Below are 13,119 nucleotides of genomic sequence, written 5' to 3'. Positions count from 1 at the left end.
TGTGGTTTCATTCTTTAGTTATCTTGACCTGTGATGGTTTCTTTTCTCTTTTTCCCCCTCCTCCCCCGCCCCTGAAATTGTGGTGTCACTTTTCATGTGTATGTTAACAATACCTGTCACCACCCCTCCTGATCCCTCCACCAAAGTGTTAGATTGTCTGTTTGTCCACCATCCAGCATTAGGTGAGGGGAAATCTCTCTCCCTCCCTCAATTAGATATAGGTTAAACAGAAGCCATTGTTTTTGTTCCACTTCACAAACACTCTCTTGTCACTAGTTTCCTACCTTCCCTGGCAACTGCCTGAAGCTGAACAGGACTGTCCAGTTTGTTGACCTGAAACGTATCTCTATTTCTAATTTCACAGATGCGGCCTAACCTGCAAAGTATTTTCAGCATCTCGTGTTTTAATTTACAATAGGACCTTGTACACAGACCAAATCAGATCTATAATTAATCATCCTCTCAATATATCCTAACAATTTGTCTTTTTCCAATGGCATCACATCACTGGTCATGCAGCTGCAATGATTGATGCATAACACAAAGGTCATTTGCACTGCAAATTTGGAAATTTACCTGTTGTAAAAGTCTACAGAGATTAGGATCTTTGGTCAAAGAAAAACAAAGAACAAAGAAAATTACAGTGCAGGATCTGGCCCTTTAGCCCTCCAAGCCTGTACTGACATGCTGCCCAACTGAATTAAAACCCCCTACCCTTCCAGAGACTGTATCCCTCTCTTCCCATCCTATTTATGTATTTGTCCGGACACTGCTTAAAACTCACTATCGTATCTGCTTCCACTACCTCCCCCGGCAGAGTTCCAAGCACCCACCACCCTCTGTGTGTAAAAAAAACCTCGTACATCTCCTTCAAATCTTGCCCCTCACACCGTAAACCTACGTCCCCTAGTAACTGACTCTTCCGTCCTGGGAAAAAGCTTTTGACTACACAATCTGTCCATGCCCCTCATAATCTTCTATCAGGTCTCCCTTCAACCTCCGTCATTCCAGTGAGAACAAACCAAGTTTCTCCATTCTTTCCTCATAGCTAATGCCCTCCATGTCAGGCAACATCCTGGGTAAATTTTTTCTGTACCCTCTCCAAAGCCTCCACATCCTTCTGGTAGTGTTGCATCCAGAATTGAACGCTATGTTCCAAGTGCAGCCTAATTAAGGTTCTATAAGACTGCAACATGACTTGCCAATTTTTAATCTGTGCCTCAGCCGATGAAGGCAAGCATGCCATATACCGCCTTAACTATCTGCTTCACCTGTGTTGCTACTTTCAGTCACCTGTGTACCTGAACACCCAAACCCTCTGCTTATCAATACTCTTAAGGGTTCTGACATTTACTGTATATATCCTATTTTTACTGGACCTTCCAAAATGCATTATCTCACATTTTGTCCATATTAAACTCCATCTGCCATCTCTCCGTCTAAGCCTCCAACCATCTATATCCTGCTGTATCATCTGGTCCTTATCGCTGTCCACAAATCCACCAACCTTTGTCATCCGCAAACTTACTAATCAAACCAGTTACATTTTCCTCCAAATCATTTATTTATATATATATATTATAAACAGCAAAGGTCCCTGCACTGATCCCTGAGGAACACCACTTGTCACAGCCCTCCATTCAAAAACACACCTTTCCACTGCTACCCTCTGTCTTCTATGATTGACAGTAGTACAGTAGAAAACAGTACCACTGCAGGAAGTCCATTGTCAACTTGTCAGACTACATTCGCATCTCCACTTCTATGACCCAGCCAGTTCGCTATACACTTTACCAGCTCACCTCTGATCCCATGCAACTTCACCTTCTGCACCAGTCTGCCATGAGACCTTGTCAGATGCCTTACTGGAAGTCCACGTAGACAACATCCACTGCCCTGCCCTCATCAATCATCTTTGTCACTTCCTCGAAAAACTCAATCAAGTTAGTGAGACATTATCTCCCCTTCACAAAACCATGTTGCCTCTCACTAATATGTCCACTTATTTCCAAGTGGGAGTAAATCCTGTCCTGGAGAATCCTCTCCAATAATTTCCCTACTACTGACATAAGGCTCACCGGCCTGTAATTACTTGGGTCATTCTTGCTACCTTTCTTAAACAAAGGAAAAGTATTGGCTATAGGGGAGGTCCCAGAAGATTGGTGAATAGCAAATGAGGATACAAAAATTTCTCTCGAGGCCCCAGCAATTTCCTCCCTTGCCCCTCTCAGTATTTTGGGGTATATCCCATCGGCCCTGGGAACTTGTTTACCTTAATGTTTCTCAAGAACCCCAATACCACCACCTTGTTGATCTCAACATGACTCAAACTACATACATACTCTTTCCCAGACGACTCATCCACCAAGTCATTCTCTTTGGTGAATACTGATGCAAAGTACTCATTTAATATCTCGCCCATTTCCTCCATGCATACCAATCCTCTCCCTGGCTACCCTCTTGCTCTTTGTATATGTATACAAACCTCCTAGCTATTTCTCATCCCCATTTTCCAGTACTTAGCCTATAGCCTTGTATGCCTTGGCATCACAAGCACACACCTGCGTAGCAATTTGTGGACATTCTGAGCAGCACTGATTCTTTCTGATCCTAAAACAGAATCCTCAGTCATTAGTCATTTATGTCTGGATGTTAAATTGAGTCCAGTGGTAGATTTGGGTTAAATTCATTGAAAACCATAATGGTTAACCATAATTCTTACAAAAGACAATGTCCAAGCTGTGGCTCCAATAGCACAAAATTGGTATCCACCTCCAGTCATTAACATTGGATATGAGCAACAAGTGGACTAATGAAAAACTTAAATAATGCATTCAAGCAGCAAAGAAAGAGAAAGGAAACTTGATAAAAGGAAAAGTTGAGCTGGCGGGGGGCACTTGGCCCAGCATTTGACTTTACTAAAACCTTTGGAAATATTGCAGCCATGTTCATTTTTAAGTACAAAACCTTCAAATCAGAGGGAATGGCAGTCAGTTCCATTGAGTGACTTTGGCAGGCTTGTTTCTAGTGCTGTTAAAAAGTGAGTATCTGTTGTCTAAAACTGCTGCTGTGTTTTTATTGTTTTTGAAATGTTGTGGATTTCCTGTTTATTTAGCAGGGCGGGTATTCTCGCTATGTGACTTTGCTGAGTTCCTGTTTATTTGGCAGGGTAAGGGTTGAACTAAAATGGGCTCACGTGGCTGACTTGGTCAAGCAGAGAGGTGCTCTCCTTCACCAATCCCCCATGCAAATTATGGTTGACATATTCTGCAGTTGAGGTTAGTGGCATGCCATATATGTGACGTTATAGTGATGCTGTAATTATCCGGTTCACAGATAATTCCGGCCATTTGATTTTTGTGGGGTGGGTGGCAAGGGAAAAAGTAACTTTTTGGGAGTATCGACGTTCCTCGGGACTTAAATAGTTTTTGTGCAAACTAATGTGGTAGGTGAATGAGGCCCCTCTTTGACCTGTGTGTAAACGTGAAGTATATTATTACTGAGCTGTTGCCTGATCAAATTCCCTTCCAGTCAATGTATAAATAGTTGAATTGTGGAGTCGATGCCTTAATGAAGAATTCTCATCTTCCTGATGGTACATCAAGGAAGCTTCAGAAGAAAATATTATTTATACGCATTGATTTTAGCTGAGTTTTTTTAAGTATATGGTACGGCAATAAGGAATGATTGACAGTGAAGTGCACTTGCATCGCCTTTGTCGTTCATTTTTATGGGCCATCCAGTAGAAGATGCTTCCAACTGTTGATGCAATCCCTTGTTGATGACCATTGTTGAGAATATTCTGCCTTCATAATGATTTAGTGTAACATAGTGTTTACTCCAAGCACACAACATTCTTTACCTTGTCATCTTGAATGTGAACCAGTAAAGAATTTGGGCAGGCTGTGATTTGTACTGGTCATATGAATTCTGCTGTACACATCTTCTCATTTGTGTTCTGTTTCAGGATTGGCCTTTTGATGATGGAGCCCCGCCTCCCACTCAGATTGTGGATGATTGGTTGAATCTGTTAAGAGAGAGATTCCATAACGAGCCAGGATGTTGTATTGCTGTGCACTGTGTAGCAGGACTGGGACGGTAAGCAAGAGACTAGTTTACAAGATGACGTGAATTTTGCAGTGCTGTTAGTGCGGCATGATGGCACAGTGGTTAGCACTGCTGCTGCACAGCACCAGGGATCTGGGTTCAATTCCTGGCTTGGGTCACTGTCTGTGCAGCGTTTGCACGTTCGTCCTGTGTCTGTGTAAGGTTTCCTCCTGTATTCTGAAAGACGTGCTGGTTAGGGTGCATTGACCTGAGCAAGTGCTGGAATGTGGCAACTAGGGGAATTTCACAATAACTTCATTGCAGCGTTAATATAAGCCTATTTATGACATTAATAAATAGTAATAGAATGTCAAAAGGCACTTCATGGGTGGGTGTAAAAAGATGAAAGTGACAGGGTCAGCTTGTAGACCCTGTCAACTTCTAGAGGATGATGGTATTGTCCAGTTGGCAACAGAACAGATAATTCCACCACCCTGCTCTGCTCCGCCCTGCCCCCAAAGTAAAGGCTATCAGGAATTATTTTAGGTCTGTTATCAGAAAGAAAGATGCAGCTGTTTCCTTTGGCTTTTAGAACATGTGCAAAAGAAATTAACAAATTCTTTCTCTTTTATTACTGGTTATTTGACTGCAGTCTCCTGTCAGGAGGCCAGCTATATGCTCATTGTTTCCAACAAAAGACCAAAGCAGGTCAACAAAGCTTTTTACACCCAGCTTGTATGTCTTACTCATTAATTTCTTTGTGCTTCTGCTTTTAGTTAACATTTAATCCTGTATCTCCCACGTATTTTGCCCATCTGTTTAACATTACATAAGTTTATTTAGCTTTTGGCAGCTTCTACTTTTCATGAAGCTTAAATTATTCTGGAATCATCTGTTGCTGTCCTGCTTAATGCAAACCATTTAGCCTGGTGAGCATACATGCCAATGAAATATACTGGTAAAATCTACTAATCACTTGAAAAACTGACGCGGGCTGAACTAGCTGACAACTCAAGAATGGTTGTGGTATGAGATCTACAAATTCCTCTACTTTCACCGGGAAAACAAAGAAATGCATGAAACCCTAATCTGTAACTCCAAATGTTGAATCAGAAAACGTGGGGATGTGCAGCATCCTGGCCTTGAGAAAATTTAGCTTTTAGTATCATTTTTCATTTGAAATGTTTTCTCACTTCAACTGGAAGGACAGTGCAGCTGAAACGGTAATAAAAGGAATGGCATAGAAAAATAAGGAACTGGATTGTAATGAAGGAGTGTGGAAAGGTACGTAACTTGAGCACTGCTTGTGGGGAGGGCTGTTGGGATACTGCAAGATGTGCTTTGCAATAAGGATGTGGGTAGTGTGTCAGCACAGTGGAGAAGTCGGGGGGAGCAGTGTGTCAGCACAGTGGAGAAGTCGGGGGAAGCAGTGTGTCAGCACAGTGGCAAGGTTGGGGGAGCAGTGTGTCAACATAGTGGAGAGGTCAGGAGGGCATGCAGTGGAGATGTCAGGGTGGTGTGGTGCAGTGTGTCAGTGCAGTGAAGAGGTTGGAGGGGGCAGTGTGTCAGCGCAGTGAATTTCATGAGGGAGGGAAGAGCGTGAGCTTCAACTTTGGGCAGGGAAGGTGTAGAGTGTTAGAAGCGTCATCTTAAATTTCATGTGATGGAGGTTAGATTTTTTTTAAGTTGTATTGAGGGAATGGCATTACAAGTTTGAACTCTCCTGATTTCATAGGGAAGCGGAAAACCCAGTTGGACTGAGAAGTGAGAATACACTAATGCTAACTGGGAGGGTTTTTGGGACATAGAACATAAGAAATAGGAGCAGGAGTAGGCCATCTAGCCCTTCGAGCCTGCCCCACCATTCAATAAGATCATTGCTGATCTGAAGTGGATTAGTTCCACTTTCCTGCTCTCAGATGGTAGAAAGAACATCTGTTGTACTGCTGCAAGTTGCCATGCTACCTTCAGCAGCACTTTCCAAATCCCTGATCTCTGCCATCTACAAGCTCCGCTCCAAGCCACAGACCATCTCGCATGGAACTATATCGCCATTCCTTCACTGATGTACCTGTGCCTCAGCAACCGCAATGATTCAAAACAGCGGTTCACCTCTACCTTTTTGAGAGCGATTTAGGACAGGCAATAAATGTCACTTATGTTCGCGTCCTCTAATAATGCAAATCTCCATCCTTAAAAATGAAAACTTATTGCTTGAAAGCGTGATAGGGGCAGGAACCTTCACAACATGTAAGATGCATTTAGATGAGCATTTGAAATGCCTTGGCATACAAGGCTATGCTGGAAATGGGATCAAAATTGAATCGTAGAATTCCTACTGTGCAAAATGAGACCATTTGGCCCAATGACTCTGCACCAACTCTCCAACATCGCATCCCATCCAGGCCCTATCCCACATACTTTTTCCACCTAACCTACACATTTTGAGACTCTCTAAGGGGCAATTTAGCATGGCCAGTCCACCTAACCTGCACACCTTTGGCCTGTGGGAGGAAACCCTCACAAACACCAGGAGAACATGTAAACTCTACACAGACAATCGCCCAGGGACTTGGCACTGTGAGGCACCGTGCTAAGACCAGATAGGTGTATGTTGGCCAGTATAAACATAATGGGCTAAAGAGCCTCTTTCTGTGCCCTAAACCTCTGACTCTCTAAAAATTACTTCAATTGTTCCCCTCAACTTATTTCAATTGTTCCGTGGGGTTATGCTGCAACTATACTGGACATCGGTGAGACCACATTTGGAATATTGTGTTCAGTTCTGGTCACCTCACTATAAGAAGGAAGTGGAAGCATTGGAGAGAGTGCAGAGGAGATTTACCAGGATGCTGTCTGGTTTGGAGGGTAGGTCTTATGAGGAAAGGTTGAGGGAGCTGGGGCTTTTCTCTTTGAAGCAGAGGAGGATGAGAGGTGACTTAATAGAGGTTTGTAAGATGAGAGGGATTGATAGAGTGGGCGTGCGGAGACTATTTCTTCAGGTGGATGTAGCTGTTACTAGGAGGCATAACTATAAGATTCATGGTTGTGGGGGGGTCGTCTTTCGGGTAGGTTCATGGTGGGAGATATAGGAGGGATGTCTGAGGTAGATTCTTTCACCCAGAGAGTGGTTGGGGTGTGGAATGGACTGCCTGCTGTGATAGTGGAGTCGGTTACTGGATAGGCACATGGAGCACACCAGAATTATAGGGAGCAGGATAGCTTGATCTTGGGATTGGATGTAGCTCGGCACAACAGTGAGGGCCTAAGGGCCTGTACTGTGCTGTACTGTTCTATCTATGTTCTGTAAATCCAATTTCTGCTTTCCTGCCTGTCCCTCACCACACCAATTCACAATTCACTCGCCCTGGTTCTTCAGACCCAGTTCACAGATATTTATCACTGTATCCCATATTGTCCCTCATGCTTCCCCCTCAGCTTGTTCTGTGTTCCCCCGCCTTGTTCTCCCTAAGCCCCTGGCTTATATGTGTTCTCTTGTACCAAGATCCAGTAGCTGATGACTCCTGTCAGCACTACATCTAGTGTTATTGAAAGAATTCTACTTTTTTTAATGTTCCTCCTACTGTACACAGAGGAAATAATTCTGTAACTAGCAGTGAGGCCCATAACTTACTCTTAAGGTGGCTGATGTAGTAATATGCAGTTTATGGGGCAATGGGATGTCATAAAGTGCAGAGTAACTTGATCCTGATCACACCAAATTCGTGCTATCAGGTCCCTGATCTTGGTTTCAGTAACAGTCTTTGCTAATTAGCATGGGGAAGCAGAAATTAAAGCAAATTAAAGTTAGTTTATTCATCACAAGTCAGGCTTACATTAACACTGCAATGAAGTTACTGTAAAATTCCCCAAGTTGCCACAGTCTAGCACCTGTTCTGGTCAATGCACTAATCAGCATATCTTTCAGAATGAGAGAGAAAACTGGAAAACATGCAGGAAACCCATGCAGACATGGAGAGTACGTGCCGACTTCACACAGTGTCCCAAGCTGGGAATCAAAACCCCGGTCCCTGGCACTGTGAATGTCCAGTTTGTATTCTCTCAGCTGGTGATCTTGCGATCCTAGTCATCTGTAAAAAAACTATATTTCCAAACAAGAAAACCTCTTTCTGTTGATGTGCTCATTTCTGTCACTGAGTCTATTTTTTAAAATGGGAAGCGTTTGTGTTTATTTTTGAAAAGAAGGCTTCATACTTTTAATGTCACATGCCATCTCTTGATTGCCAAAACACTACTAATCCAATAAAACCAACTAGATTTCATAAGTTTCTGTTTAGGGGTAAATGTTTTGTCCTGATTCATTAGAAACCAATCAATTTGACCAAGATTCGAGCTAGTGTACGTAATCTACGTAACAAGAACAGAACTCTGATGAAGAGTCATCCTGACCTGAAACCTAAGCTCTGTTCTCTCTCCACAGAGGCTGTCAGACCGGCTGAGTTTTTCCAGTATTTTCTGTTTTTGTTTCAGATTCCAGCATCCACAGCAATTTGCTTTCGCCTTGCTATGTAATCCACGTCCTATTAATGCGTTATGACTATGAGGAGTGTAGAATAGCATGTCAGGAACAACACAAGGCATACCTAAAGATGAAGCTGCAACACAGGACTACTTGTGTGCCATACAGCTTAAGCAGCAAGTAATAGACAGAGCCACACAATTACACAACCAATGAATCAGATCTAAGTTCTGCAGTCTGGTGGTGGACAATTAAATTACTCGCTGGAGGAAGAGGTTTCACAAATATCCCCATCTTATACAGCCAGAAATGCCAAATCGATGATCCATTTCGGCCTCATCTGGAAGTCCTCAGCCAATTCCATTCACTCCACGTGATATCAAGAAACAGCTGAAGGTACTGGCTACTGCAAAGGCTGTGGGCCCCTGACAATATTCTGGCAATAGTTCCAGAACTTGCTGTGCCCCTCCTCAAGCTGGTCCAGTACAACACTGGCATTTGCCCAGCAATATTGAAGATTGCCCAGGAATGTCCTGTACACAAGAAACAGGACAAATCCATCCCGGCCAATTACCTCCTCATCGATCTACTCTCGATCATTAAAGTGATGGAAAAGGTCATGAACAGCACACTTACGCAGCAATAATCAATGGTTTCTAGCATGAGCTCCTGACTTCATTACAGCCTTGGTTCAAACGTGGACAAAAGAGCTGAATGCCAAAGGCGAAGTGAGAGTGACTTCCCTTGATGTGAAGACAGCATTTGATCAAGTGTGGCATCAGGGAGCACTAAGAACTGGAGTCAATGGGAATTGGCAGGGAGGAGGGGAACCCTCCCGGTTGGAGTCATACCTGACACAAAGGACGATAGTTGTGGTGGTTGAAGTTAATCATCCCAGCTCCATGACGTCATTGCAGGAGTTCCTCAGGGTGGTGTACTAGGCCCAACCATCTTCAGCTGCTTCATCAGTGACCAACCTTCCATCATAAGGTCAGAAGTGGGGATGTTCACTGATGATTACACAAATGTACAGCACCATTTGCAACTGCTCAAATACTGAAGTGGTCCATGTCCAAATGCAGCAAGATTGGGACAAAAATCTAGGCCTGAACTAACAAGTGGTAAATAACAGTTGTGCCATACAAATGTCAAGCTATGACGATCTCCAATAAGACAGGATCTAGCCATCGCCTCTTGACATTCAATGGTATTATCTTCGCTGAATCTCCCACTATCAACATTGTGACCATTACCATTGACCAGAAATTGAACTGGACTAGCATATAAATACTGTGGCTACCAGAACAGGTTAGAGGTTAAAAGAATCCTGTGGAAAGTAATTTGCCTCCTAACTCCCCAAATCCTGTCCACCATCTACAGAGTAAAAGTCAGGAGTATAGTAGAATACTCTCCACTTGCCTAGATGAGTGTGCCAACAACACTGGAGAGGTTTGACACCATCCAGGGCAAAGCAGCCCACTTGATTGCTAGCCCTTCTGCAGACATTCAGTGCTTCCATCACTGATGAACAGTAGTAGCTGTGTACCATCTGCAAGGTGCGCTGCAGGAACTCACTAATGTTCATCAGTGCCTTCCAAACCTATGGCCATTAAAGGACAAGAGCAGCAGATGCCTGGAAATGCTTCCACCTGGAGGTTCCCATCCTGACTTGAAAATATATCGCTTTCTTTTACTGTAGCTGGGACAACATCTCCAACTCACCGCTGCCTCCTGAAGGGCAAATAGGGATGGCCAATAAATGCTGGACCAGCCAGCAACGTCCATGTCCCATAAAATGTATTTTAAAACGTGAAAATAACATGATGCTTCATCTCTTGTACCATTTAACACATTAATGCAGAATATTGCTTTGAAGTAAGACCATGTGCAGTTGGATACTGCAATGGAAAATCTATGGTTCAATGGGTTTTTTGCCTCTATTTCTCTCCTCCTAGATTTTGTGTAAATGCACAACAAATGGTGCACAAAAAATATAGGCTTGCTAAGCCAATGCACTTACTATTCAATCTATCCATTTTCTTGCACTGCAGAGCTCCAGTGCTTGTTGCACTAGCATTGATTGAATCTGGAATGAAGTATGAAGATGCTGTTCAGTTTATACGGCAGTAAGTAAAGTATCTCCATTATTTGTAAAGATTGTTTTTGATCTTGTGTTTATGGGTAGTGATGGTGCTCTCTGAAAAGTTTCCCCAGTTGGCTCAGTGGGCTGATGTATATTGTGGAATTGAGCTGTGCATCCCACAAAGTTTTGAAATCTGACCCAATCTTTGCTGAAAGAATTGCTCATCTTTCATGCTATTTTGTTTCAAAGCACCATAAAGATCATCTTACAGTAAAATTAATTTAGAAATGAAGCAAATGGGAAAATGCAGCAGTTGATCTAACTGAGCAACCCATTGACCTCCTCTTTGTTAACTGAGCATCCACATGCTTGGGATAACCAGTAGAATCTTCAACGTCACTTGATTTCACATTTCAAATGATGGACAGTGATCCAATAATGTTGGTCTGAATTATTAGCTCAAACCCTAGCAGGTAGTTCCTAAGTGACTCCAGATCCACAGCAATGTGCTTGACTTTTAACTGCTCTCTGAAATTGCTGAGCAAGCTGTTTCATTCAAGAACGTTTAGGGATGGGAAATCGATACTGCTCTTGCCTGTGATATCTATATTCCGTGAATGAATTTGTAAAACAGGAATATATGCTGTTCTGAAATTCTGTTCATCAGCCACGTTATTAGGAAAGAGCAGAGATCAAGGTGAATTTTACTTTGTATGTAAGCAGAGTGCCAACTTCAAACAGGGACAGTGTTTGAGAGGGCTTTGCTCTCAATCCAACCCTGGAATGCTTGTTAAGAGATTTACATCACATTTTAACCTGATCTGGGAATGTTTGATGTTAACACCAGGAGTTTCAAGTAGAAATTATTCCATTCCCTGGCACTAACCACCTTACACTTTGAGTGTTAAACTCAGAGAAATGACACAAATGTAGCTGCAGCTCTTGTGGCTGCCTGTTGGTGAGTAGGTCATGGGAATTTAGCTGTTCAGTGTGCCATTGGAATCCAGTTTTATCAACTAACTGTCTGTAAAGAACATTCAGTTCTTTTGCATAAATCTGCACTAGTCTTGTCCAAGCTGACCTAATTATATAGAAGTATTAACATTGCCTATAGAATTAGCCCAGTTATCAAATTGGACTCCTGTTGAGTTACCTCATTCTGCTGACTCCATTTAAAGCTGGAACAGATGCCATTGCCAGCTGAAGGTCCTGCACTCGTAGCAGCAGCAAAAGTGGGCCAATTGAAAAATCCAGAATGCAGACCCCGGGTCAATGTTCTAAGCCTTTTCCAAAAAGCGGTGAAAGTAAACGCTGCAGTCTCCCGAGTGTCTTCCCTGTGGGAACTATCAACTGCGAAATTAAATAATGGACACATCAAAATATTACTTGGGCAAATATCAGTTGCAGGTAGTGGAAGACATTTGTGAGTATCAGTTCACTTGATCTTTGTTTTGAGTGCATGAATCCATTAAAACTCACCCATTCCATTCTTTCTCCATTTCAGGAAAAGGCGTGGAGCTTTTAATTCAAAGCAACTACTTTACCTCGAGAAATATCGGCCAAAATTACGTTTGCGCTTCAGAGCCACTAACAGCGCGAGCTGCTGCATCCAGTAGTAATCTGTCTCTGGACTGTAGATACCTTGGTGACGCAAACACAGAAATTGAGATATATTCACACTCGGTGAAGTCAGGACCGTCAATCTTGGAGTGAATTAAAAAAAAGAAATCTGTCTTTGTGGTGAAGGAATTGTGTATTTTTCATATGATTGATCTTATCAGGGAGGTGTTGCATCTTAAAAATGGTCTGTATTGAAATAATTCACTGCCTCTGTAAAAAGGAGGTTAAGATTATGTCTGTGCAAAGCCCCACTGTCACCTCACTTTGTAGACCTCACTTGCATTGCACAAAGACTACCTGAGGATATGGTTCGATGCAATAGTTTTTATCCCTCTGGTTACAGCAGGTAGGCAAAATAAAAGATGGAATTGGCACAGTAATTGTATTGTATTTGATTTCCAGAGATAAGCAATGCCAAATCTTAGAGAATAAACTCTTAGTTTTGGTGTAATGCTTAGGTTTTTTTTTGTTAAATGGAAGGATTAAGTGTATAAACATCTGTATTTTAGGTTTTTTAATCTACCAATTTTTCATCCAGAAAAATGGAGGGGTAAGCAAGCACGTATGTCATTTTATTTTTAAAAAGTTTTTTTGCTTCAGAACCCCTATGCAGTGACAGTCTGCCACGTGCAAGGCATTTCCCAAGATGTAGGATGTGTGCAGATTAGTATTTCTGCAGTTATTGGGTCTGCATTCCATTAGTGGTAAATGCTCCAAACTGTATTTCAGTATAATGGTCATGGGTTCTTCCCAGCTAGTTCGTCACAACATGTTTTCCCATACTGCATCTTTCTGGAACAAGGCTTGGATGGACAGAGGAAAGAGTAAATTACCACACTGACTGTGGCTACTGTGTCTGCTTTTTTGAAAACCACAAAATAAATGGGTG

General features: G+C 42.5%; 1 protein-coding gene across 4 annotated transcripts in view; it reads left to right on the top strand.

Annotated features, from left to right (window-relative positions):
* The window catches only part of LOC145357939 (protein tyrosine phosphatase type IVA 2-like), a 99,709-nt gene extending 87,105 nt beyond the window's left edge, over nt 1-12,604 (top strand). For all 4 annotated transcript variants that reach the window (XM_080211525.1, XM_080211524.1, XM_080211527.1 and 1 more), the window contains 3 exons: nt 3,968-4,098; nt 10,579-10,653; nt 12,115-12,604. In XM_080211525.1, coding sequence (XP_080067651.1) covers nt 3,968-4,098; nt 10,579-10,653; nt 12,115-12,226 — 318 coding nt within the window. In that variant the 3' untranslated portion in view covers nt 12,227-12,604. The remainder of the gene's footprint in view (nt 1-3,967; nt 4,099-10,578; nt 10,654-12,114) is intronic.
* The last annotated feature ends 515 nt before the right edge of the window (nt 12,605-13,119 follow it).

Source organism: Carcharhinus amblyrhynchos, chromosome 24 (assembly GCF_965287045.1).
Source record: "Carcharhinus amblyrhynchos chromosome 24, sCarAmb.v2.hapA, whole genome shotgun sequence".
Lineage (NCBI taxonomy): Eukaryota > Metazoa > Chordata > Chondrichthyes > Carcharhiniformes > Carcharhinidae > Carcharhinus > Carcharhinus amblyrhynchos.
Note: the sequence above shows the minus strand (reverse complement) of the source record. Positions and strands in the feature narration are given on the sequence as shown.